The 26456-nt window shown below is 39.0% G+C and overlaps 1 protein-coding gene across 1 annotated transcript in view; it reads right to left on the bottom strand.

The window, feature by feature from the left end:
* Positions 1 to 26456, bottom strand: part of DISC1 (DISC1 scaffold protein) — a 182593-nt gene that overhangs the window by 33104 nt on the left and 123033 nt on the right. The window contains 1 exon segment of the mRNA XM_056487127.1: positions 8524 to 8584. Within this exon segment, the coding sequence (XP_056343102.1) occupies positions 8524 to 8584 (61 nt within the window).

Raw genomic sequence — 26456 nt, forward strand, 5'->3', positions numbered from 1 at the left:
TATTGAGATTTTTTTGTTATTGCTGAGCAGGCCTTGCACAGAGCCAAGGCTTCTTCTGCTTTTGGTACTGCCACACTGGCAGGGAAGTTAGGGGTGCAGGGAAGGTGGGAGAAGACACAGCTGGGACAAGGGACCCAGGCTGACAAAAGGGATATTCCAGACCATATAATATCATGCTGTATATAGAAGTGGGGGAAGAAGGAGGAAGTGGGCCATGTTTGGATTGATGGTGTTTCTCTTCCCAAGTAACTGCTCTGTGTGATGGGGCCCTGCTGTCCTGGGAATGGCTGAACACCTCCCTGCCCATGGGAAATGGTGAATTAATTCCTCTTTTTGCTTTGCTTGTGGGTGTGGCTTTTGCTTTCCCCATTAAACTGTCTTTATCTCAACCCATGAGTTTTCTCACTTTTACCTTTCCTGTTCTCTCCCTGATCCTGCTGCTGGGGCAGTGAGTGTGGGGCTTGGCTGCTGGCTGGGGTTTCACTATGAGAGTGTGACACTAATGAATTTCAGCTAAGCTTGAACTAAGCCTTGCAGGCATCACTGACCAGCACCAGAACAATGCAGCATAAGAAAAGGGCATACAGAATAAAGTAAAATCCTAACAAAATACACAATTACTAACCAGCTAGAGAGGCTGTGAACTTTCACCACATTTCCTTTTCAAGCAAGGGCAATACTTTCTGTTTTCAGAAGGGGAGATGCCTTGCCCTCTGACAGTTTTTACTATGCTTAGAATAAAATGAATGGAAGACAGCCTAGAGGAAAGAAGGGCAAGATTTTCCATGAATAAGCAGTAAAATCCCCTGTCACCTTGTCTTTGACAATGCTGCACTCTAACTACTGATGTTAATTCAGTTACTTGGAAAGAGCCCTGGATGAAACCTGAATTAATATGGACAGGGAGTTAGTAAAGGCTGCTCAACCATGTGCTTTGCTTTTTCTAAAGCTCTGAGGCACTGGAAACTGGCCTTAAATCTGATCTTTTATTTTCTTTTTAGGTTTTTTTTTTCCTCTAAAAAGATCCAGTTTCAGTGCTGAGAACAGCTAAAAAGAACAGAGCTTTCTGCTGCTTCTTATCAAACAGTATGGTCATGTGCCACAGTTCCCCCACTTCCCAATTAAAAATCAGCATTTGTGATCCAGCATCTCTGAACAGGCAAAATTAAAAAAAAAAAAAAAAAAAAAAAAAAAAAGACAGTAACAATTTCTGAATTTTTAAGTTTTGTGCCCTTCTTCACTTCTTATCACCTCATATAGGAGCCAGTCATTAAAAAGTGTTATATGTAACACATATACATTGGTGCAATACTAATTGTCTATTAGGACTTAGAGTGAAAAAGTAAATTTTGTGTTATGTCCCCTTCCTCCAGAGTACTGTGGGGCCCAAAGGCCACCTATTCCATCCCTTCCTTTCTGCAAAAATGTCCCTCCACACCTTAAGTCAGCAGATGGTTCCTTAGGATATAAAACAACATCCTCTTCTCCTTATAGCAAAAAAATTACTTTTATCACTGCAAATTTAGAAGATTCCTGCTACTGCCACAAGAGGCATGGGTGGGTTCCATCAATGCAATTATCTCCCATCTTGTGGATGCCACAGACAGAAGTGGTAGTGGGGGTGGTTTTGGTTTTTGCTTTCTTTGTTTGGTTTTTTTAAATACTTTTTCTCAATTGGTGCAGGAAGCAGATTCCCTTCTTTGCCCTCCTTTTTACTGCTTGTTCAATGTGCATTTCATCTGTAGATAGGTATTAGTTCTGCCTGGGCTGAAATACAAGTTCAGGGCTGGGAACTGAGAGTTCCATCCGGGCACAGACATGAGTTTATCAAATGATCTCCACTAGCACATGACACCAGATAACACTGACAATAAAATGCACATTATGCTGCTGAAACATGATTAGAAACTCTAATCTGCTGCACTTCTACAGTGACAATTTCCTTTTCCACACCCTGTGGGCATTAGCTACACTTTCCACAACCAGAAATGAAAGGCATAGTGAAGATTCTCCCCTTTCCTCCAGACCCAGTTAATCTAGGCTAATCCACTTCTGTGAAGCAATGCCATCAAATTTCTTCTGGCATTATTTAAATTTACTAAGAGGTTCCAAGATACTATACTTTGTCAGGAAACTGCAAACATTTTCAAACATATTGCAAGTGATTGTGAAGACAATAAGGATATTTGGGGAGAACCTGTACTGCGGTCATGCAGAATAAGACAGCTTGAAAAGTAATCTAATGTGTTTTAAAGGTGAGAACAGGGTTTCTGTAAAGAAAATGCTTTATTATATTTCTACTATCCAACTTCCCCCTGCTCCATGATACACAAAAGAGACAGGCAAAAATAGGTGTCCTAAGGGATGAAGTTGAAGGGAAATAAAACAAAGGTAAGAATAAAATGCACAAAGTGGAAATGAGACAAGTCCAAGGAAGGAAGACAGAGGAGACACAATAAAGGAAAGAGCAGGAGGAGAATCAGAAAAATCCACTTTCTAAGACTGCTAACATCAAGTCAGAGCAATTAAAGAACAGCAAAGAAAGCACACAACATTTAAAGCAGAGGGGAAATAGAACAGGAAAGAATACTTAAATTTTTCTTCTTTGTTAACTGGATGCACCACTGTGAAACTTTACTAAACTATTTTAAAAAGAGGATGTATCTCCCAAATAAAACTGGGCCAATACAGCAACCAAAAAATCACCTGTAAATTAATAACTAACACACTTAGCAATCTGCTTTTCATTATTCACAGCTCTTTTTATTTTTGAATATTTTGGGCAAATAAACTTCCCTCATGACAACAGTACCAAGAAATCAGTGGGAGCTTGCCAAATTTCCCCTCCCTTATAGAAACACCTTTAAAATGTTACTTTTATTCAGAAGTTCCTACGTGGCTGAAAGTCATAATCCCTCAATTTGTGGTATCATAACATTTCCACAGCATAGTAAGTAGTATGACAAGAGCTGCTGTTTTCAGGCTGGAAAAGAATATCAGGAAAACGTGAGCCTTTAAGAAACAATAGTCCTGTTTTCATGACAGCCTCTCTCATCTAGACAGAAAAATAAGGTAACTGAAACAAAGCAGCTGCTTTGTGCACAACAAAGAGAAGGGATTGTCCAAAGTGATTGTTCCCATGAGGGTTTGGTGAAACTGCAACGTGTTCTTCACATTACTGAAACTTGAGAAATTATTTGGTGGTGGTTGAAGGCTTTTTGGGTACCAGTATGATAAAACTACACAGTATGGTCAAGAGAATAGCAAACCATGATTAGGCAGAATGCCCTTAAATGTCACTGGAGATTGCAAGGATTTCTTCCAAATTACTGAATCTGGCAAGTTATGTACCATATACACTTCATACAGCATCAATTTCTAAACACATTCCAAATTTTCAGTACTTAGGTTAATCACACCAAGCCTAGTCCTGCAGTCCTTTGTTGCAAGAAAAGGCAACACAAGTGATTCCACTGCCATCCAAGGGCATTTTTTCCATGAAGAAAAGGACCTCTCATAAACAACAGCCTGAAGCCATAAGCAAATAACACAGCTGGGAAAATTACTCCTATATAATCAACATTAAATTAAAACACAAAATATTCCATACAAACAGGAACAACAGAGAAAGAGAGCTACAAATCTGCAAGGATACACAGTCCTTTTGAGGTGCTCTGAGACCACCTTTAAGACCATCAGCAGTATTAAACACTGTCCTTTCAGTGTGCTGTGCTATTCAGAGCATTCATACCCAGCTCTGCTCCCAAAATAATTTCTGAAACTTGAGGCATGTGGTATGTAAGCTAACAGAGAATAATAAGGAAAGGTAGTAACTTATAAGACTGTTTATTTTCATTCAAACTGGAATGTGATGTGGTGGCATTTAATCCTGACCTGTCCTCTAATGGTATGGGACCCTCAGAACATGTTATTTCTTGCCAGAAGGGACAGGATCTCAGTGAAGATGGCATACTCAAATGCATTAAAAACACTGCCTGCATGAGAAAGCCTTGTTTCTGATACAGAATACATGCATGCCCTAGCAGTCTGAGCAACCAGGCTGCAGCCACATTTGTTCTGAACTAGGCTAGTGACATTTGATTGAAACTCTTAAAAAAACCAAAGCACACACACATGAGATCAGGTAAAACAGACCTTGGGCTCGATTTCTGCTGCTTCAATAAACCCAAGCTGCCTTTATCACACCAACTATCTTAACACCTCAGAGAACATGGAGCCATGCAGATGAGCACAACTTACATCAGAGTAAGACTCCACACAGTAAGACATTTTTCATACTGTGTATCCATGAGTAAAAATAAAGGCATCATTAATACAAAAACAAACATTGTTGAACAGAAAATGAACCCAAGACAAACAGCAAAAAAAAAAAAAGGCAATTAAAGAAGAAAGGTTTTGCACACATCTGTAAAGTTATGTGGCTCTGTATCATTCAACAATGGCAAAGTATGGTCACTGCAGTATTGTATCTTGTTATTTTTATGCATTTCTTCTTTCTTACAGGATAGCACAGAAAATAGCTCAATAAAACACCTTTGTGTAATTGTCACCAGTTATTCTTGAACAATATTATTCCCCAAAAATAATTTCACGATTCCTATCTGGGAATTAGGAAAAGCCACTTAAAAGCTCTGTTTTTGTGATGAATGGAAGTCACAACATAATCTTTTGAGGTTTGGAGAACAGTACAATCACATTAAACTCCCTCAGCTCAAGAAATGTCATCTTTACATCAGCTGGTACAAAAAAATTGTTTCCAGCCTGAGGCAGCTATGATAAGGAACTTAGAAGTCATCACCATGTGGGCCAAGAGATGTAAAGGAATGCATCACCACATATAAAGTGTCTGCTTCTCAGAATTTTGGAGCTAATGTTCTCACAGCTGTGTATGACAGACCAGCTGGGAAGAAGAAAGGGACTAAATGAGTCACTAGAAGGATCTAATATTTTGTCTAACCTGCATTTTAGCACTCCAGCAGCAGAACTGTTGGTAAGCAAAGTAAGATCAGATCATTATCCAGCAGGGGATGAGGCTGTAAAGTCTCTTGGAAGCACAGTAGAAAACACACAGTCCTGGGGTCAGGCAGGCAAAGATGACATTTCAGTTCTATCTGTGCACTGCTAAGATACTACCAGCAGCTGGAACAGCCCTCAGGACAACTGAGGAGGGTCATGGGTTACACAAAATTACCACAGACCATCTGGCCCTCCCAATCATGCCTGTGCTGCTCCATAGACAAGAGGGAAAACCTTTTGGAAAGACTTACTCAGCAGCCTTAGCACAGCAGTTTCCCTATAGGAGACATCTGAGTTTCTGTAACATGACACACAGGCACTAACAGCTCAAGATGAAATCTTTTATGGCTTTACAGCACTCCCTCCTAAGATCAGTTTGTGAGCCTCACCCATTTACATGACTAAAGCTCACTTATGGCAGAACTTGGTGGTTTTTGAAAGAGTTGGATGAGGTCCACTTTATTCATGGTAATGATATAAAATGCTAGCAGAGCCTTCCCTTGGAGTAGAAACAAGAGAAATTAAAAAAAAAAAAACAAAAAAACAAAAAAACAAACAAAAAAAAAAAAAAAAACAAAAACAAAAAAAAAACCCCACACTTTCTGTGGAAGAACAAGGGCCTTTTGCGAAGATGCTCATCTGAATTTCAATGAGCTAGAACAATTACTGTAAACTTCTCCTGTAAACAATCCCTCCTAAATGGCTCAAGTGATGAGTTGAAGTTACCCACACAAAGCTTCTTGTACTTCAGCAGAGACCTCTGTCTGTGTGAATATCTGAACTCACTTTTATTATCCTAACTCTGACCACTTTTGCACATCTCCTGTTTACTAACAGAAGGTAAGCAATGGTATTTACTCTCAGGAGAGCAGCCAATGATTTCATGCATAAACCTGAAGAATGGCTTGATGTATGCTGGTGACTAGGAAAGAGCCAGCCAGCAGCATTGTTAAACATGCTATTTGTTGATTCTTTTATTGAAGGATACTATCCTCAACAACTGTCAGTCCACTGTCAGAATATAACCTATATTTTCAACCCAGAAAAAACAATATCATGTAATCTCTATGCTTAGTGGGTGCTTTGCCTTCCTTGGGGTGAAACCATCAGGTACTGAATGTATTCCCATTTTTTGCCAATGCATATTTGCCCATTTTTTCTTTAGATACAAGGTTATCAAAAGAGTAGCATTTCTAATGAAATATATTCTATTAAGCTACCTGATACTGGATGCATTTTTTAGCTGCAGTGAAAAGTACTGCATTTGTTTTAAAAACCAACTAACCAAAAAACAAAAAATACCACAACACCCCATCTCCCCACAAGATATTCCAGCAAATAAGCTAGGTTCCCCTCCCCTCCCTCCAACCATTAAAAAAAATTAAAAAAAGGACAAGAGGAATATATTACAAACTTTTCTCAAGAAAATAAAAGAGAAAAGGGAAGAGGGGGAGGGAAATTATCTGACAACATTGATTTTTTGAAACTTGAATCTTCATTAAAGCTGTTTTGTTATGAGATTTCTTCATTAATTTCCTTTTCCTTCTGTTACAAAGCAGTCAAAAATGACATTTCCAAGAGTTCTGCTTTACTTTGAAGCTGTATCTTAAATTGAAGCATTCTGAATCTAGGCTGTTTCTATTTGAAACATTACCTGGCAAAATTATAGGTTTCATCTGGAGAAAAGATTTAGAGGCTTATTTGAATTCGTGCTACCCAGACTTGATCCTCCTTTGGTTTCAAGAGCATCCCCAAAAGTGCATCCATGAGCCAGATGCAAATTATATCTCTGTCTAAAATGCAATCTTAAAACTCACTCTTTAAACTTTCCTTAGAGACTTTTTTTAGCTTATGATATACATAAATGAGTAATCTGAGCATTTATATGAAGAGCAAAAAAGAGAAACTCTCTCAAATTACTGCTCTAAGCAGGGGCAAGGTTCAGGGAAGCCTCTTGGGCTCTTACTTGCTTTTTGGTTTTTTTTAATTGCTCAAGCTGTAAAGCAGGTGTAGGTAACTACTTAAAGGCCAAACAACCTATAAAAAACAAATATCCATAACCAACTTAGTAGCATAAAAATAAAATATTTTTCAAGACATTGTATTTTGGAAACTTCTTTCTGATAAAAACATTAAAGATCTTCTCTTTCCATTCAAACAAATTCTTAGCTCTTAATTACTTGAACTATTTTTAGACTTATACCATTTGCACATCTTGGAAAACAAGCTCAGGACTGAATCTTCACCATCTGGGACCTGCAAATTGTCTCTGATAAACCTCTGGAAGGAGAAACAAACAACCAGCTACTCCAAGTATTTTACACTTAAATAGAAACTTACATTGTTCTGGGAGCCTGATATGTCAATTAAATCCATACACTTTAGAAACATCAAAACATGTTGCTATACTTTATCTTTCAATAAAGAGTACAGTTTTCAAAAAGACAGCAAACAAAGTCCTTAAGATCTGTCTTAAATTTATGGACTGAAGTACATGGAGTAAAAATGTTATTAAGAGAGGGTTAAGCAGCACACAGAAACAAAGCTTGATCTTCAGGTCTGGTTCCAACATTTCTCATTCAGATCTGAACATCTTTTAAATTGAAGAGATTATTAAAATAAATATTTCTACATTTAAAAGTATGAGTGAGCAAAACTAACTAAATAGAACCCTTTCTTTACCAATACAACAAAAAATAGCAAGGGCAACAATTTATTAATTATACCTGCTCAGTAATGGAAGTGGTGCTTATTTGGTGGATTACATTTTATTAAAACACAAAGTCCAATTACAAGCCATGAAAGCCTTTTTCAATACAAGTATACTCATTCAGGGCAAAGTTCACTTACTAGAAGACTCCATTACAACAGCACTGTAATATTTGCTACCCATATTTCAAGGAGAAGCCTGAAGTCAGAGGGGTCACCTAGAACCCACTTCACACAGTAAGAGAAGGAAATAAAAATGATAACATTTGTTTAAAAAAAAAAAAAGGCATAAAAATCTGTAAATTCTCCATTAGGATTCAGTTCTTAAAATATCTATTGTTGTCTGGGTTTGTATTTGCTCCCTGCAATACCCCAAACTGGCATTTTTTCAAAACTGTTATACAGACTATCATTACCTGCTGATGATACCCAGAATTCTGGTAAAGGATTCTTTGGCCCTGCTCACTGTTGGGTTTTGCATAGAAGCAGAAGGGTGATTTTTCACCCAGCTGTCCTATCCCCAACACTTCAGGGATTCTAGCTGGAGCACTGCTGCTCCAGAGCAGCCCTGTGAACTGGAGAAGAAAGTGAATCCTTCTTTCACCTGCACCCATTGGCAGGCTGCTGAATGCAGCCATGACCAGAGCTCTTAACACATATGGTATTTCCTACTCTGAACTATTTTTGGTACTATTCTAATGCAAGTTCCTTAACACTTTCATGCATATCAATGCTGCATTTTTAAGATTTCAAAGGTTTTCATGATACCATCCTTACCTATGTAGTTTATCCTCCAGAATCTCCATGTACTTCTCAGCATTTTCTTTTACACTGGTCACTGTAAAATAAAGGCCAAAGTTAGGTAATGATATAACAGCACAGTTCTATGGGGGTTTTCTTTTTTTAAACCAACTCATCTCTTACCCACATATTTTAGACACATCAGTTAGGAATAAGAATTTCATTAATCTTTTTCACATTCAAATTACAGTGTGGGTGTTTTCTCCCTTTTTTCTTGAAAGTCTATTGTATCTATATTATAATAATAGATCAATAATGAATGCATTAACTTCTCAGTTGGGCCAGAAAAATGGTGAGACAAACAAAGGTACAGTTTGTAGAAGTTTCCTCTTGACAAAATGAAAAACAAAGACAAGAACAGCAGCCAAAAAAAAAAAATCATCCCCACAAAACAGGAAATATTACCCACACAGCTAGGTCCTCCTCTTCACCTTTAGGAGAAGTAAGCCAGCCTAATAAATGCATCAGTGCATGCACAACAGTCCTTTAAATTGTCATCAATCTTGTATCAAACCTTTTCTGATGAAACCAAAATACTAAAGAAATACCACTCAAGACTGTTATGAAATTTAGGTTGCAGATTTTTGTGGTTTGGTGTCTGGGGGGGATACACACACACACACACACTAAGTGTGTGTGTGTGTTTGTTTTTAAAGTTGAGACCTAAACATTCTCTGAGTCCCTACAACTTCTTCACCCAGAAGACACTCCAAAAGACTACTTACCATAACACACAACAACAAAGCTGTTATTTTGACTGATCATTGGTACTCCACCAATGGTAGAAAGTAAACCTCTTTGAGGAAAATGGAGTTTTTATATAATAACCATTTTCACAATATGACTTTTCTTCCCCCCAAGACTGTAAAGCACTTGGTCTCTTTTAAAGTCTAAATTCATTGTACATCAAATATAGATTTTATATGGAGAGGCATCCTACAGATCATCACTGTTTTTATGGGCAAAACATGCTACATGGATCAGGTACCCTGGGAATCTACCCACTCATCTCCCCCACCTTCCTCACAATTACAATGGTTCCAAGCACAGCTTACACACATCGTGTTCTGTGTTTCTTGGGGCTTTTTTCTCCTTCACAAAGTAGAATATCATCCACTAAAGCCTAACCTGAAAACCTGGCATTAACCAAATCAGCTGTGCTGAAGTTTACACACACAGGAGTTCACAGAGGTAATACCATCAGCAGCAAGCATCAGGGTCAGTGTAACACTGACTGTCTGCAGAGGGTGGTGTTCACCAGGTCACACAGCACTGGAGCTGTCTGCAATGCAATGGCAAGTGTACAACACATTTTGCAAAGTTGATTTACCATTTGGTTGTTTGTTTTGTTTTGCTTGTTATATGAGTTTATTAGATTAACAAACAAACCAAACAACAAAGCCTGAAACAAACAAAAAACCCAAACCCACCATAGCCCCAGTAGTCTGGAAGCAGGAGTCTGCAATATTATATTGCACATAGACAACTGCATTAGTTTATACATTCACAGGCCCAATTACTCATTAGAAGAGTGCTGATGGATGTTATGCAAAAGGTTATATAAGGTTTTCTGCAGTGGCACTGGAGACTGTGTAACTTTCCCTAGCTTGTAGCAGTTCTGTAACAACTACAGGGCTTAGTAAAAGCTCACAGTTCCCTTACCATGCTTTTATTCCTAAACTTCCTGTGAAACTGCAGAGAGCCTGCAAGACTGCAAGTCTTTCTTTAATGACACACTACAGCTTTATAAGAACTGCCACCACTTCTTGCAAACTCCCTATCCATCAATCCCCAAATGTGCTGACCTGAGGCCAGTGCAGGCTTTGATAGCAAACAGCTTCAAGGTGTTCGGGTGCTGTACTTCCCCTTCTCTTGCCATTGTCACAGTGTCCTTCAACATGAGCTGTTACAACTCAGGGGCTTATTCTTTTGGATAATAAAGGCAGCAGATATTATTAATTTCTGGAGAGGGATGAGAAGAGGTGGAGAATCTGTTTCACACTCACTTTGTTTCTAGCCCATATAGTGACTTCTTACATTACATGAAAGATAAACCTTGCTTTCAATTTCTCCTGCTGTGCTCGTCACTTTTTAATTGGGTTTGATCTGATAAAGTAATTCGCACTTTCACAGCTCAGTCCTGCCCCTACATGCAATTTTACAATGCCCTTGAAGCACACAGCTTAATACACCAGCATTATTCAATGACAAAAAGTAATGGACAAGAATACACCACTAGTCAAAAGTAGGTCAGCAAAAAGCTAACACTCATTTGGAAATCACCTCACATCACTAAACCCTACTCTCTCCTGTCAAACGTTTTAACTACATTAAAAGAAATGCAAACTTTGCTGCTGAAAGAGAAAGCTCCCCAGACTAGCTTTGTCTCCTTGCCTTCTTCTCTGTGTAATTGGAAAAGCTGTGACCTGGAGATTTTGCTGGAAGGAAAACACATCTTAAAAATCAGATTAAGGTTACTTCTCTTGCAACAAAGTGTAGACAGCACTGCAACAAATACAGGAATAGTTTCAGCCTTTTAGAACATCCATTGAAACAGAAGACAAGCAACAGATTAGCTGATTTTTCTGTTTTAATTTAATTAATCTATTCACCATCACTTCAAAGAAAAAAAAAAAATACAAACAGGAAGCCGTGTGTGCCTTCAATCTGGCCAAGAAAATACTAGATGACAGAGAAAGAAAAGAAATAATAATTTATGAGATTCTTCTCTGCATGCCAAATGGTTTATTTTTACATTTAAGTGAATGGGGTTGCCTTTTTCCATCAGTTCTCTGGGGAGTTACATGTTTAGCTTATATTGGCCTTGAGGGGAGTTATTAAAATAAAGAAGTATAAATTCTCTATTATAATAAAGAAGTATAAATACTCACAGAAGATCAGAACACTAGGTTATTTGGTAAGACTAAAAATAAACTTCTCTTGTGAAGTCTTAATTGAAGAAAAGTGAGTCAGCATTCCTTTACCTTATTTTATCTTAAATTTTTCTTCCTCCTTACAGCATGGAATCAGCTCTGGTCAGACAGAACTGAGGAGCAGCAGTGAGCTCCTGTGGTGGCCTTTTAATTGCTACAGAACATAAATCTGCTGTTTTAGAAGCTGTATAAATACCATTCAAAAATAAACCTACGTAGCATTCCTTTAAAATATCATCACATGTCATTTCTCATCTGAAAGCAGCCCCAGTGGGGTAATGCTATTTCTATCACTTACAAAGATTATTCAAGCCTGCACATGAAAGTGTTTCATTACTTTTATTCTTCAGTCTCTTATACTTTGGTCCTCAAAAACTGAACTTAAAAAGAGCTACAGACTATGAGATATGCTTTGGATTTTATGATCAATATTTTCTAAAACTTTATAAAAACTGAGAATCTGACTGAAGACACCTCAAACCCAGCATTCATATGGATGCTCCAGATGTAGATACTTGGCAACTCAGAAGAACAAATCTTTAGAATTGAATAAGAGGCTTAAAAAATGGTAGTCAATATCACAGTAGTTTTCACAGGTCAGTAGTTCTCTACCACACAAGTCATCCACTGAGTTCAAGAGATAAAAAGTCCAAAGTAAATTTTTTGGGTTCTAACCTAGAAGGTGTTATTCGTCTTTTGGGATTTTTTTTTTTTGTTGTTGTTGTTTTTTTAATGGATAGACAGTGTGGATGAATAATGACATAAGTTTTACACAAAATTAAAGGTTGGAAGAGATGCAATAGTGCCTACATCAACACCCAGCATAAAAAGAGCAACCAGAATTTACCTGTCTGCAGGACAAACCTGAAACCTACAAAATTAGCATTTCTGATCCACAAGCATTATGCTCCTTCTCAAATATTTTATTAGGCAAAGCACAACTCCCACTGGCTTCAATGACAATTTTTGCCCGACTTAAGTATTTAGGAATAAAAATAAAAATAATTGCACAGACATGCATTGATCTACTCTGAGGACAGAATTAGGTGTGAACAAGGCTGACATGTTGCTTCTCCTGTCACTATCCTGTTTTTAAATTTAAAAATTGCTATTAATACCAAGAGAAAATGAAAGCAGAAAATGATTCTATGAAAATGATTCTGATCTTTTCTGTCATGAAAGATGTACTACACTAATGTGTGAAGTTGGGGTCTGAAAAACTGAAGAATGGCTTTGATATATGTAAAGCTTCACTTGAAAAGACAGTCAAACTTCAGAGATGTCACCTCAGCTGCCTAACTACATGTCAAGATGATTTATCAAGCCCCAGTAAGATGATTTTGGATTACAGAATGGTAAGAAATTTTGCATCCTGCAGACAGATGGGGAAAACCCCAAAAAACAAGAACAATGGCCACTCTCCAATGCATTGTTCCCAAGGAACTCAAGTAGAAAGAACAGAAAAGGTCAGGATTAAAGGCACAAAAATAAGTACCTTATTTAAAAAGTGCAAATACTTTTAAAAGGCAAATGAATTTCTATGCTGGTTCCCTGTCATTCAGTAATGAAGTAAATACCAAGGTACATAGTTACTATCTGTCTCTTCCAGTAATTGTGGTTTGTTCTAAGAAATCTGCTAATTTTCTAAGTAACATTGCAGAACAGCATAAAATAACTGAGGAAATTACTGCTACCAGAGATCAGGTGGCCAAAATTTACGAGTCCAAATGGACTGGCTATTCTGCAATTAGAAACACTACATAAAGGTGAACTGGAAACACAAACATCTGTACTGAACATCTAAGAAATTAAAGCCAGACATTTAAAGACACAACCCAATCTTACTTGATGAAGTTGGAAATATTCTCTGCCTAATTGGAGATGATTCCATAACTCAGTCACAAGGTTTTTCCCTCCCTCTGTAAGCAGCTGGCTGAAGAACAGGATACTGTGCTGCCACAGAAATGGAAAACTGTGCTTTGCAGTGGCATACCACTGGCAGGCAGCTCAGGAGCAGCACTTCTGCTGGGACTGAGATCCAGGAATGCAGCAGGGCTGCACTAAGCAAGGCTGCTAGACAGTCTCAGTCCCTCTGGATGCAAAAGAGTCTGCAACAACAGCTGGGTGATTCAGTAATGCTGATCTTATCACAGTCCCACCCCAAAGGAGAAGGGCCTTTCAGGGATCCACTGTCAAATGACACTCCACTGCTTTCAGAACTCTCACAGGGATGGAGTATGTAGTATCTTGTCCATGTGAAGATTTCCATCAGCATCACTTTCCTCTGCAGCACTAGACAGTCAACTGCTCTGATATCAGAGGGCAACACTTATGATATATAGAAGGAAACAACCAAAGGTTCCATCTGGAGCATCACTGTGTTAAAATACTATGCTCACTCTCATATTTAAAACCTTATACTATATTTCTATTTTATACTCTCTAACTCTGGAAAAATATGGGAAACAATAAAAAAAATCTATGAAGAGTAATAGAGAAATACAAAATTGGCAGAACACAGGACAGCATAGCATTTTGCCCCTAATGCTGAAACAGGAAAAGACTGAAGCAGTGAGAACAACTTGCCTTCCTCAGGAAGTTCCCTTTGGAGCTGTGGATACAGAGTGTCTACTGTTCAATTTCTCCCTAACACATTGGTACATCCTGAACAGGGGGAAGCACAGTCTAACCTCCAGACATGCTGGGAATGGGTGGGCACTGCAAGCCCAGGAGAAGCAGCTTCCTCTCTTCAGGAAATCACATAAAGGCCAAGTTTGGACAAGTTTTTCCAGCTCATTTGAAAAAATGGCAGTATTTTACACATAGCAGAAGTAGGCAAAGAAAATGCTCCTTCTGCTTGTGTCAAAGTTCTCAGCATATTTACAGATGGCTTAATTCATAGACCTTGGTGCAACAATAATTTTGAGCATGCAATAAGACAAGTGGCACCTTGCCTTTGATGTAAAAAATTACAGCTAAATATAGCATACAGAAGATACTCCTTTTAAGAGAGAAGCCACATTCTGCTCTCAAGTTAGATGTCAGGGCAGATATAAGTTATGGAAAATCTAAGAATGAACAGAAGTTTGACAAAGAAATAAAAACCAGAAAATAGATCTTACAAAAAGAAATGACAGGAGGTGCCAGCAGCTCTGCCTATAACAACTGACAATTCTGTCTTTGAGCAAGGCACAAAAGGTTTGCAGAGGTGACAAGGAGCAGGGGAAAACCACCCTGCATAAAAAGGCACATTTGAGAAACAGACATTCCCAGAATCTGCCTCCTGAACCTTCTTTGTTGTATGCAGTACTTTTCATCCAAAGAGACAGGTGACCCTTCAAGTTCTGTGATGATTAAATTGCCTAAATTCAAGAGAATTACCATACTTTCACATGGTTTCTGAATTTCTTTCAAATTTCTGCAAAATCTGTCAAACCTGACACAGGGATTCCTTCCATGCTAATTGTGGGAGACAGCAGGCAGGAGGAGGCAAATTACTTTCAGTAAATAATTAACCTTAAAAAAAATTAGCTGAAATTTTATGCATTGCTTTATTACACAGTATCAAAGCAAGCATACTGATTCTAAACTGAAAGGGCAGTGGGCCCAGCAGTCACCAGCACATGTAGAAACGTGAACAAAGATCTGCCTACATACTGTAAGAGACTATATAAAGTATGGGGAGCATCACAAAGCAAATAGCACCAGACCACCCAACTGTGCAGCCCCAGGTCTGGAAGCAGCTTCCTGCCCTTCCAACTTCTCCCATGCACGTACCACCTCTGCAGTAACCACAGTCTAGGTGCAGATCCCCTATCACAGGTTTGGTTACTTTTCCACAATTGATTCAAAATCAACAAATGATTGGAGTGCACTAAATGGAATTTTAAATTTGATACAGGAAACCAGGGAGAAAACCATTCCTACTTCATGTGTTTGCTACCAGATGACAATATTCTCACTTCAGGGAAATCTGAGCTCAAACCAAACTGTCTCTCTGCTTTACACTGCTGACATAAATAAACCAACTTGCCCCAGAAAGGTTTTCTTCATTGCAGACAGGTTTAACTTCACTTAAAATTAGATAGGACATGGATTCGTGCACAATGCTCCAGAGTGACTGTATAGCACCACATCTGGAAAAATGCTGGAGATCTTCTCTGATAACATCCTCAGGGGATGGAGGCTCTTGAATTCTCCTATGGGAAAGTGAAGGTTGGGTTTTCCTCTCCCATTCCACCACATGCATAGGACCATCCTGTTCTCCTTGCTCTCTGCAGCCACCAGAATCATTGTTTACACTTTATTACACAACAACTTTTTAACCTACTTCAGTATTGAAAGTATCATCTCTTTTCCAAAACCCATGAGAAAAGTTTCCTTTCACTTTCTATTATTATTTCTCTTGCATTCCCTACTAAGCAACTGGGGAGAAATGAAGGGGAATGCAAAGGCATCAAAGAGTAATCTGCTTACATTTTCTCCTACCTGGTTCTCCTCTCTGCCTGTTTGCCACCTATTACTTCAGTCCTCTGCTGACCATCTGTTCAGCCTCCCCACTCCAACAACAACAACAAAAAAATTCCTTTTTTCCTTCCTCCTCACAAAGCAAAGCCTGAACATCAAGGAGAGCCATGTGTCCAGCTTGCCCTCTGTAGATTGTCAGCAGTCACAAAACATCATCTGGAAATGATTACACACCCAAAGAAGGCAACCAGACTCAACATGTGCAAAGGCACCAGAAGAGTTCAGACTTGTTACTTGAATTGCCACAAGTTTTTCCTGGAAGTAAGATTTATTTTAACACTGTTAGATAAGATAAAAAAGACCCAGAATGAGCCCTTTATATAGCTATCCAAGACAAACAACAGAGAACAATTAAGGCTTTATGCATGGGCTAAGCTTTATGACAATTACTGACAACACCTAATGCTTATGTTATGAAAGGCAGGAACAGGTCAAACATTTTTGTCTGACGAGACAAACTATAAAACAAGTGAAATCACAATTCAATTTTTAGCTTAAGAGGATACTTTACAGCTAATATGGGTGATCCACAGACTACAGGACATGTCACAGCCATTCAACATCAAAGCTTCTAAAAGACACAATAGCTGTTTTCAGGTGGCTGTTCTGCTGAACTTCCATGTATGCAGTCTTACACTTAATGTTTTAGCACCAAATTGCATCTAAAAATTATTTTAAATAACTAACGCGTTTCAGCTTTTTAATTAAAGGTCACAAAGGAAAGATGACCAAAGATCATCTCAATCACTCTAACCCTTCTAGAAATTTTTGTCAAAAAAGGACTCTTCAAAACTTCATGCTAGTTTTAACACTGTTGATTATTCTTTTCCTATCTCAACACGCTTGCTAGACAGGCCATACAAATTAGCAAGAACCCAGGCACCTACTGAGGGACAGCGCCCTAAATCAGAGGATAAAATATATTTTTGCTTTAACAAATGCAATTAATTATTGCAGAAATTGTGTTCAAAACTTTTTTATAGAACAAAACCACATCCCTGCAACACAGAAAAAAAAAAAAATTGAAAAGTGGAATTTGCCCCCCAGTGCTGCTGTAGAATCTGGTTACTAAAAGAGATTAAAAGGAGAGCAGCATACAAGTATAAGAGCTTTGAAAAGCAACAAAAAAGGAGGGGAAAGTGTTTAAAAAACCAATGCTATCACTGACACAGGAAAATCACAAACACTTACCTTCATAGTAGAACAAATTGCTACTAAGATATCAGTCCTTTAGATAATTTTAAAGAAAGTAGACCTTAAAGGTATATACTGAAGGTTAGAAGTACTACAAATTTCAATAGTGATAAGAAAGAATATTCAGCATTGCAAGCTATTTTTTAACAACCTTGAAATGACATCAAATAAAGCAGGGACTTCCTGTACCAAGGCTTACAAACGATACCTGCAAATAGCACTAGCTTACATTTTTGTACTGCTGTTCTCTCCAAGGATCTAGAACAGGTCTTGAAACTTCAGAGAAGCAGCAATTTCTGTTCTGAAAAATAGCTGACAATGAGACTGTGATACAGAGAAGCAGTGTCCCACATACACCAAAGTTTCAGAAACCCTTTGCAAATTACTTGACCACTGTTGGCTATACCAGTCATCCTTCCTGCCATGCAATTACAGGGCTCCCAGGCAAGAGAAAATGTGAAGCTGCTCAGCAGAGAGGTTGAGCAGAACCTGTTCTGCAGCCATTTCAGGGAAAAGGGAGCTTTAATATATCACTTTCCTTAATCCCTAATAATCTTTGCCCTAGCTGCTTATTCCTGGCATTATGCAACCTGCACAAATGGCATATGTGTTTCATCAAACCCACAAGCAATATTTGGCTGTGCCTGACATAGCAATGTAAACATGATGCTTTTGACCATGAACATGCAGTGATGCCTTAAAAGCCTCTCTGCTCCTTACACACAAAGCTGGGGCAGAGATTTACACAATGTAAGTGGGAGAATTACTGCAGCTGAGCAAAACAGATGTACCTACAAGAATGTATGTGCACTAAGTGCTTCTAATAATCCTGAACACCCAAAAGGGCAAAGTCACAGACACAAGGGCACACTGTTGAGCAGACAGATGTTTTTGAACTGCTTTCAAGACAGGATCATTAATTTAATTGCCTGACTTAAAAATGTTGTTTACACTATAAATTCTTTGTTAGTTTTCTGATTAACTTCCTAGTGCCAAACTCTACTCCAGTAAAGCTCATGGAAACAGCAGCTATTGTGTCAGAGTGGTCACAATGAAGGCATAAGACTTCACATTCACTAATTTATAAATTAGTTGTACACATCACTTTACACTGCATAATAATAAAAGGGATTCCAATGACATTCCAATGGAAAACAAATTCCAGTATACTACAGATTACCATGTAATCTTCACTGATGCTACTCTCTCCTTCATATCTTTTTTTTTTTTTTTCCCTTGATACCCTCTTTGGTCTCCAGAGCCAGGCATAAATCTACATCTTCCTCTTATCTGGATAAACTATAAAATCTTGAGCTCCCTGTAGCCTTTTGTTTTTGGTTTTTAAGAGAGAATTCATATTTAGTTTAGAAAGATGATGAAAAAGCAGCCTTATTCCTATTCAAATCTCTTTCTAGACTGAAGTAGACAGTTTCAGCATCAATAGAAAATCTTTTGTTTGAATTAAACCCTAAGACCTATGTTTATGTAATGTGCATAAAGGGAAGAAATTAAAGGCCTTGCCCTTCATATCGAGTCTCTGTATTGCTATATTGTAAGTAGGATCAGTGAACTCATTCTTCAAAGCAGCAGAATGCTTTAATGCAGTGGTTTAAAAAAAAAAATCCTGAAAAATAGCAAATTCTGTTGAAACTTACACTCCTTCTTGACTTTTGACTATGATTTTCTTTTTTATACATTTTATTTGCCAAATGACCCAAGCTGTCTCCCTCCCTAAGTCTATGCTGTTTGTGTCACTTTCTCCTCCATTCTTCTTTTCAGTTTCTACTCTGCCTTTCAAATTCCTCTTTTTCAGATTTTGTCAGCTTTGCTCTTTCACTTAAGCTGTGATGTTGAAACAACTTCCCAATGGCTGATGTAGACTCTTCTACAATAGCTTAATTGAACATTTTCTAATACCAAATGTTCTGTAGGTATGATTTCACATGCTTAGTTGATGTAATCTTCAGGACCTAAGTTATTTTTCAAGTGTCACCTTGAAAAGAAAAGTTTTCATTTCTTGAGTTTTGAAGACATGAGACAGAAATCCAGCTCTGGCAAAAATCAAGGCCCAAATCTTCAGAACATCCTGACACCTGCAGCAAGAATAGCATTATAAGGCTATTCCAAAATGTCCAATGTTCGGATTAGAATTGTGTCTCCTCTCATAACCTTCTCACCAAGCTGCAAGAGCAGTAACTTCTTCTGGACACTCTCAGGACAAACTAATCAACTCTACAAACAACATCCATCCATTCTTCATTGCACCTTCATGGAAAAGGTGGATAGGCAGATGGAATTGTGTACCACTGGACCACAACAAACCTGGGCTGTGACATCTAAGGAATGAAATTTTCTACGAGTCTCACAGCCTGAAAATAGAGAAGATGACTCAGGTTTTCTCCTATGGTATCCAGTCTAATGATTGCACAGTTAACAGCTTAAGAGAGACAGTCAGCCCAGAAACCACTGGAGAAAAGTGGAGGGAATCAAATAGGAAAAAAAAAAGTAATGATGAAGAGCAGGTTGAAAGGTACTGCTGAAGAACTGAGGCCAAGGGAAACTCTCCTGGTCTGCAGCAGACAAGCAGATTACAGTGCCTGACTTTCTAGGGCACTCAGCTCAAGTGTGAATAGAGCCAAGTGGTAGAGTTCACCACACTGGAGAATAATTTTTCAATTGAGCTGCTGCCTCTTTGCCTGGTTGACTGATTAATATGATTGACTGACTGACTGAACAGAGTGGTTTTTCTGTCATCTTTCCTTGCAATTCAATTTTAAATGTCGGGACAAATTGCCCACCATCTAATAGAAGCAGACTTGTACCAGCCTGCATGTTTATGCAAAGCTGAGGAACATTCAACATTTCCCAACTTTAAGGTCCCCCATAGATTTTGCTGCTACCACCAGGTCAAGTAGTAGAAATGAGAAATGCTCACACAGCAAATGCTTCCACAGTGTTGGACTGCAAGAGGCTTTTTCAAAGCGCTGTTTGTGCATTTTAGCCGTGAAACTTCCAGGGATATCAGTAGGAGTCACACAGCTAAATCCCCAAGCAATACTTTTGGAAGATGACTTATATTTAAAGGAGGATTAGAAGAAAATACTTCTTAAGCCATTTTCCATGTAACATTATCAGCCTTAAATTTGGAGAAATACGGAATCATTTGGGGGAAATACATGATTCACTGGGTATCAATTTTTCCATCCAATTAGGTTGGGGAGCTACACTGAGTATTTAACACACACCCTTGCTTCCCCCTCCCTTTCCACATATTAAACACAAGTTAAGACCTCTGGGTTTTCAACTTTGTTGATTTTACATTCCTTCTGGGATTTAAAGTACTACTTTGTTTAATTATTTTTCCTCTACTCATCTACAGTATTGAATGACAGTAATAATGAACTCAGAATCATTGTACAAATCCCAGTAGGAACCATTCACAGTTTGCTAATAGGACATTATATTTGCATTACCAAGTTCAGTTCAAAGCACGTTGTGTAAATTAGCTTTGAGGGTTACTACTATGAATCTAAAACCAGAACATCAGGTCAATTAGCACAGCTCCAAAGTACAGTATTTTGGGTGAAAACATAAGGGGTAAGATTAAAATTCTAGGAAATCCTCTTTTTGGCTAGGTGCCTCTGAAAAGATGTCTGGTTTCACTTCTGGGAGAAACCAGAATGCCTCAGCCCACAGCAGTGTGGCCTGATGCCAGTGACCCTGATACCTGATAAGCACTATTGACCTGCTCTAAAGAGGGGGCAAAATTAATTCCCAGGAGGTGTGGAAATCCTCAGAACCCCACAGAGACACTTCCCTTCCCATCCAAATCAAAAGAGCAGGTGAGTATGAGGAAGACCTGGAGGATGTGTGGATTTACCATAAAATATATTGCTTACATAAAAATGCAACTAACGCACAAAAGATACTCGGTTTCCTCCACAGAGACAAACCCAGCACACATCAACCACAGCCAGAGACTAAAAAGTCACAGTTTATTAATGCTGAAAAGTGGCCCACAACAAATTAAGGCAAGGAGTTCCCAGTAACAAATACTGTAGGACTATTTACTTCTAGGGCAGACAAGCATACATGAACACACACACACAGACAAATATGGAAGTATTTTATGAATTTAAGGAACTTCAGAGCCCAGATAGCACCTTTGGACAAACTGCTGGAACAGAAACATGCAGACACAACAGGAAAAGAGGTATCAAAATGAAGTTCCACCTCAGAACTACAAGCCTGATGAAGCCAGAAGGTGTCACCTAAAAACTAAAAGGAAGGGCCAATGGATATTATTCTGGTCAAGTCTGTTAATTGGTCTAGAACCCACAGTCAGTTCAGGTCAGTCTTATCAAGCCATCAAGTCAGCACAATACATGGGTTGTACCTCTGCCTGGCCAAAGATGATCTTAAGATTCATTCCTTGGAACATTTTGTGGTTAAGCTTCTGAAATTTTAGTGTAGCTGCCTTGAAAGGCTGCTTATTTTGTAAATGCTAACACTAATAAATCACTATTCCCTGCAGAAAGACACTTCAAAATTATTTTACCTTAAAAAAAATTATGGTATTTCAGATTACCCTGTCAATGGACAGGCTTTGCAGTCAACTGTATAAAAATTCCTCACACAAGAAGATGGCTAGAGCTGGGACACAGAGGAGTACTTCATCATTAATATTTATAATTATTTAATTAATTAGGCTACAGCCTAATGGATCTGTATGGGCTGAACCAAGCAAAACTCCTCACAAGGTCTGAAAGAAATTACTGTGATATATACAGGACCAGGTAGAAAGGTAAAAGGAAAAAAAAAAAAAAAAAAAAGAGACATTGGGAAACAAATTCAGATGTTTTGAGTCAAGTACCTCTACAAAATACCTTTGGCTCCATGTGCATGACCAGCTAAAGAGCTGTAACCTCCTGGTGGAAGTGGTGAGAATGAAAGGATTTGCCTTTGTGAGAAAACAGCACACAAATACATAACAGATTCCACCCTAGCTGCAATGCAAACTGATGTGTGAAACAGAAAATGGGCTTTTAGTGAATTATAAATAGCTGGCAAGGACTGAATACTCAGCTGGGTGAAAAATGCTTTATATGGAATATAGTAACACATGAAAGATCAGAAAGCATACCTAAATTGAAATAAAATGAATATGTTGTCAGAATACAAACAAAGTCGTATTTTGGAAAGTAAGCACTATAAGATGCTTACTATTGCATGACAACTCAGCAACAAAGAGAGATGAGGTAAAGTGCCCAGAAAAGTAAAAGATATTTGGTATAATAAGTGCTTCTGAAACTAGGTAGAGTAACACAAATCAATTGACTGCTTATTGTATACCTACTCAGTAGCACAGGAAAGCTTAGATTAGCCTTAGGAGTCTTAGATTACAAGCACAAATGAATCTGCAGAGGCAGTGAAGCAATATGTTGCTGCAAGATTCAATAGGATTTACTACCAAAAAAAAAAAAAAAAAAAATCTCTCTTTAAAGGACTATTTAGCTGAATATGAATTCTCCAAATTTTTTCAAATCAGCTTATGAGTTGTTTTCTTTCCTTATTTCAATGACAACTGTTCTTTTCAATTTGCAGTTCTTTTCCATTGGGCTCTTCACAGCTAAAGTTTTTTCCATCGCTTTTTATAACCATTAAAGGGGCAGAGAAACTCTCAAATATTTTTGCCCTGTAAAAGAAAAAAAAAAACAAAACCCCCAAGATTTTTCTGTCATTCTGCCTTTTTATATCCACACTGAAATATCAATTACAAGTTTCCTTTTAACAAACACAGATGTATAAAATGCACCTGAATTTGGGTCAGACTTCTAGATGCATCCACACAGGGTAAGGGCAAACAAGAGTGGGGAAATAAAGCCTAACTCTGCTTCCTCTGTGTTTAACATTACTCTGTCAGTCTATCATCTCCCTAATGAGCACTGCAACTCTTATTCTTAATTGTGCATTATTCCCATTTTCAGCTTTTTAAAAACTAAATTATCTAAAGAGAAAAGATGTTCAAAGGGGACTCATACCCTAAGAAAATGCATTTGAGTAGTAGCAATTAAATACCCACTTTCTAAAAAGTTGTGAGGCACAATTCCTTAATAGTGATTCATTTCAAATGAACCCAGAGAAACTCAGATTTTTAATAACTTCATTCTCCTTGGTCTTCCCCAGAAGATATTTAAACAGGGCACACAACTGCAATCAGCAGCAGGAGGTGAGCATTGCTTCACTAAAGCAAAATGGAGCATGTCAGCATAGGAAAATACAACTGCCTACTTTGATTTCTGGCATTGCATCTTTGATCAAAATATATTTTTTGTGGGAAGTTCCATGATATTTGGCTAGCCACAGTTCTGTGAAAAGCATTAACATATTTCGATTTTCATAATTATTTTTTCACAGAGTTTTGAGCACCTGTTCTGCCATCAAATCAGAGGATCTGTAAGAAGTATTGGCCAGCTAAACTGGTCAAATTGACAACTGGGGGCCAGATATGGTCATTTCACAGAACTCTGACACACAACATGAGGTTGTCATCTCTTCCTGCTGGGTGTCTTCACAAATTTACTAAAATCCATTCTCTGTGCTTTAAGAAGCTCTCCTCAACTTTTTCTGTCATGCCTTCCCTGAAAAACAGGAATCTGGTTCACGGAGGTTCTGGACCAGCAGCACACTCGAGGTCAGCAGAGAGGGAACAGTGCCACCTCCTGCCCCACTGCCCTGAGCTCATGGGCCATGCCAGCCCTCCTGTGCAGCCAGCCAGGCATGTAATGACTTCCCAGGCTCAGATGGCACAGCAGACCTGCAGAGCTTGCACTGTTCAAGGAGGAGTTGGGGGGGACACAAAGTGAAGGGGAATGGACCCTTGTGTCACAGCTTCTGTCACTCTGCCATAAAAATCACAATCTAGTCTAGTAAGAATCACCTTTGATTAATCTTTTATCTTCTGCCCCCCTCAGTTAAAGAATTAGCAATAAAAGCATTAAATGACACTGGATTTCCTCTATTTGAATTTGCACTGTCTTAAGACCTCTGAAAAGTGTTAGTATAATCTGCTTTCTACTGGGCATGGGCAAGGCCACACAGATATATCACATCCCACTTGTAACAAAAATTAAAAATAATTATCCTGCTTTGCCAATTATTTGAAGAATATTTCTTCTTTTGCCCTAAAGTGCCCAGAAACAGACTGCATCTTCACTGTTTACCTATAGTGCTTCTTGTATTTACAGTGATTTCTAGGAAAACAATGCTACTCTCCAGTACATTTTTGTGATGGATTTTAATTTTCCCTGAGGGCAATTTCATTCTTAGAAATGACACAGTAATGCAAACGTTTTTTAGACAAAGAAAAAATATACAGGCATCCTAATAAGCTATAAATCCTTTCCACAAGCTTCTGCTGTCTCCTTAAGACTTAAATTATCTTTGTTGCTGTGGATTGGCTAATCATAGCATTCCAGATGTGAATGAAGGAACCAGATGGACAGCAGAGAAAATAAAATCCTTCACTGTCCAAAGAAGTCTATTTCAGGAAAACACTTCTTACAAAAAGCACAGAGGCAGCAATGTACTTGAGGTATCCTGATGGGAACTCTAGCTGATGAGAACCACAACTATTTCAGATCAAGCAGTTTCAGACCAAAGTGACAGCTTGTATGGCAGGACTGTATTTAAGGGCAAATATCAAAATATCAGCCTCTAGTAATTGTACTTTGTTCACTGCAATGGCTGAAACGAAATGAGGATTCTCATTTTTTCCTAAAACACTGAGCAGATTAAATGTCCTTTAGACTTGCCAAGATAGTTAATAGAAGACCCCTTTGGGAATTATCTTTTGGCAAAAAGAGAGCAGCTCTCAGGCTACTTGGGCTTCTGTCCAAGGCTGGACATTCTGTACCCAGCAGGCTGCAGATGACATGGAACCTCCTCCATGAGGAAGCAGTGTGGGTCCCTCAGGGGTCACTACTGGGGCTGACACTGCTCAGCATTTTTGTCAGTGGTGCTGATGGTGGCATGGAATGCTCCCTCAGTTCACTGAAGACACCAAGCCTTGTGGTGCAGCCAACACCCTGGAGGGGAGGGATGGCATCCAGAGGGACCTGGATGAGCTGGGGAGGTGGGCCCATGCAAACCTATGAAGTTCAACCAAGAATAGTGCCAGTCCCACGTGGGCTGGGGCAATCCCAGGCACACCTACAGGCTGGGCAGAGAAAGGACTGAGAGGAACCCTTCCAGCAAAGATTTTGGGGTGATGGTTGATGAACAACTCAACATGAGCTGGCAATATGAGCTCACAGCCCAGAAAACCAAGGAAATCCTGAGCTGCATCCAAAGGAACATGGCCAGCAAGCAAGGGAGGTGACCCCACCACTGCACTTGTGAGACCCCCACCTGGAGTCCTGCATCCAGCACTGGTGTCCCCAACACACGGACATGGAAGCGTTGGAGCAAGTCCAGAGGAGGCCACAGCATCGATACGAGGACAGGAGCACCTCCCCTACCAAGTTGTATCTCCAGCCTGGAGAAGAGAAGGTTGTACAGGGACCTCTTTGCAACCTTCCAGTATCCAAAGGGGTGTACAGGGAAGCCAGAGAGGAACTCTGTCAGGAATGCAGTGATAGAACAAGGGGGAAAGGGTACAAACTAAAAGAGAGTAGGTTTAGATTAGATATTAACATTCTACAGTTCTATAAACCACCCATCACCCTGCCTTTAAACGAATACCATTTGCTGCTGGATCCCAAAAACTAAGTGATGCTCTTCACAGAGAGAGGAACTGTTTCATCATTTCTGTTTCATGAAGAGAGACTCAGAAAGACATGGGTACTGTGTCAACATCAGCTGAGAGTACAGGGATCAGAGACAGGAGCTGAATTCAAGTGTCCAACTGCTCAGTTTGTTGCTCCAAGCTGCACACTGCTTCAGCAGACCCACTGCCTAAGACTATTAAACACAATCAAAGTTAGGGCTATTTCTAAAAGGAGGGGAAAGCAAGTCCCATCCTCATCTGTGAAAGAGGATACACTGCACAGTGCAATGCATGTTTCAGCCCAGGTGATGGGCTGGATCATTGTGTCACCTGAATGATTCACAAGTTCACTGGGGATATCCCAGCTATCAGAAATAGCCAGTGTTCAGGGAGACTTTTTTCCAGCTTCCAGCACAGGGATGCCCCACCCCTAACATCAAAGGAGAGCTGGGACATGCCAACGGCTCATGGAGGGCAAGGCACCCCTG

This window comes from Oenanthe melanoleuca, chromosome 3, assembly GCF_029582105.1.
Source record: "Oenanthe melanoleuca isolate GR-GAL-2019-014 chromosome 3, OMel1.0, whole genome shotgun sequence".
Taxonomy (NCBI): Eukaryota; Metazoa; Chordata; class Aves; order Passeriformes; family Muscicapidae; genus Oenanthe; species Oenanthe melanoleuca.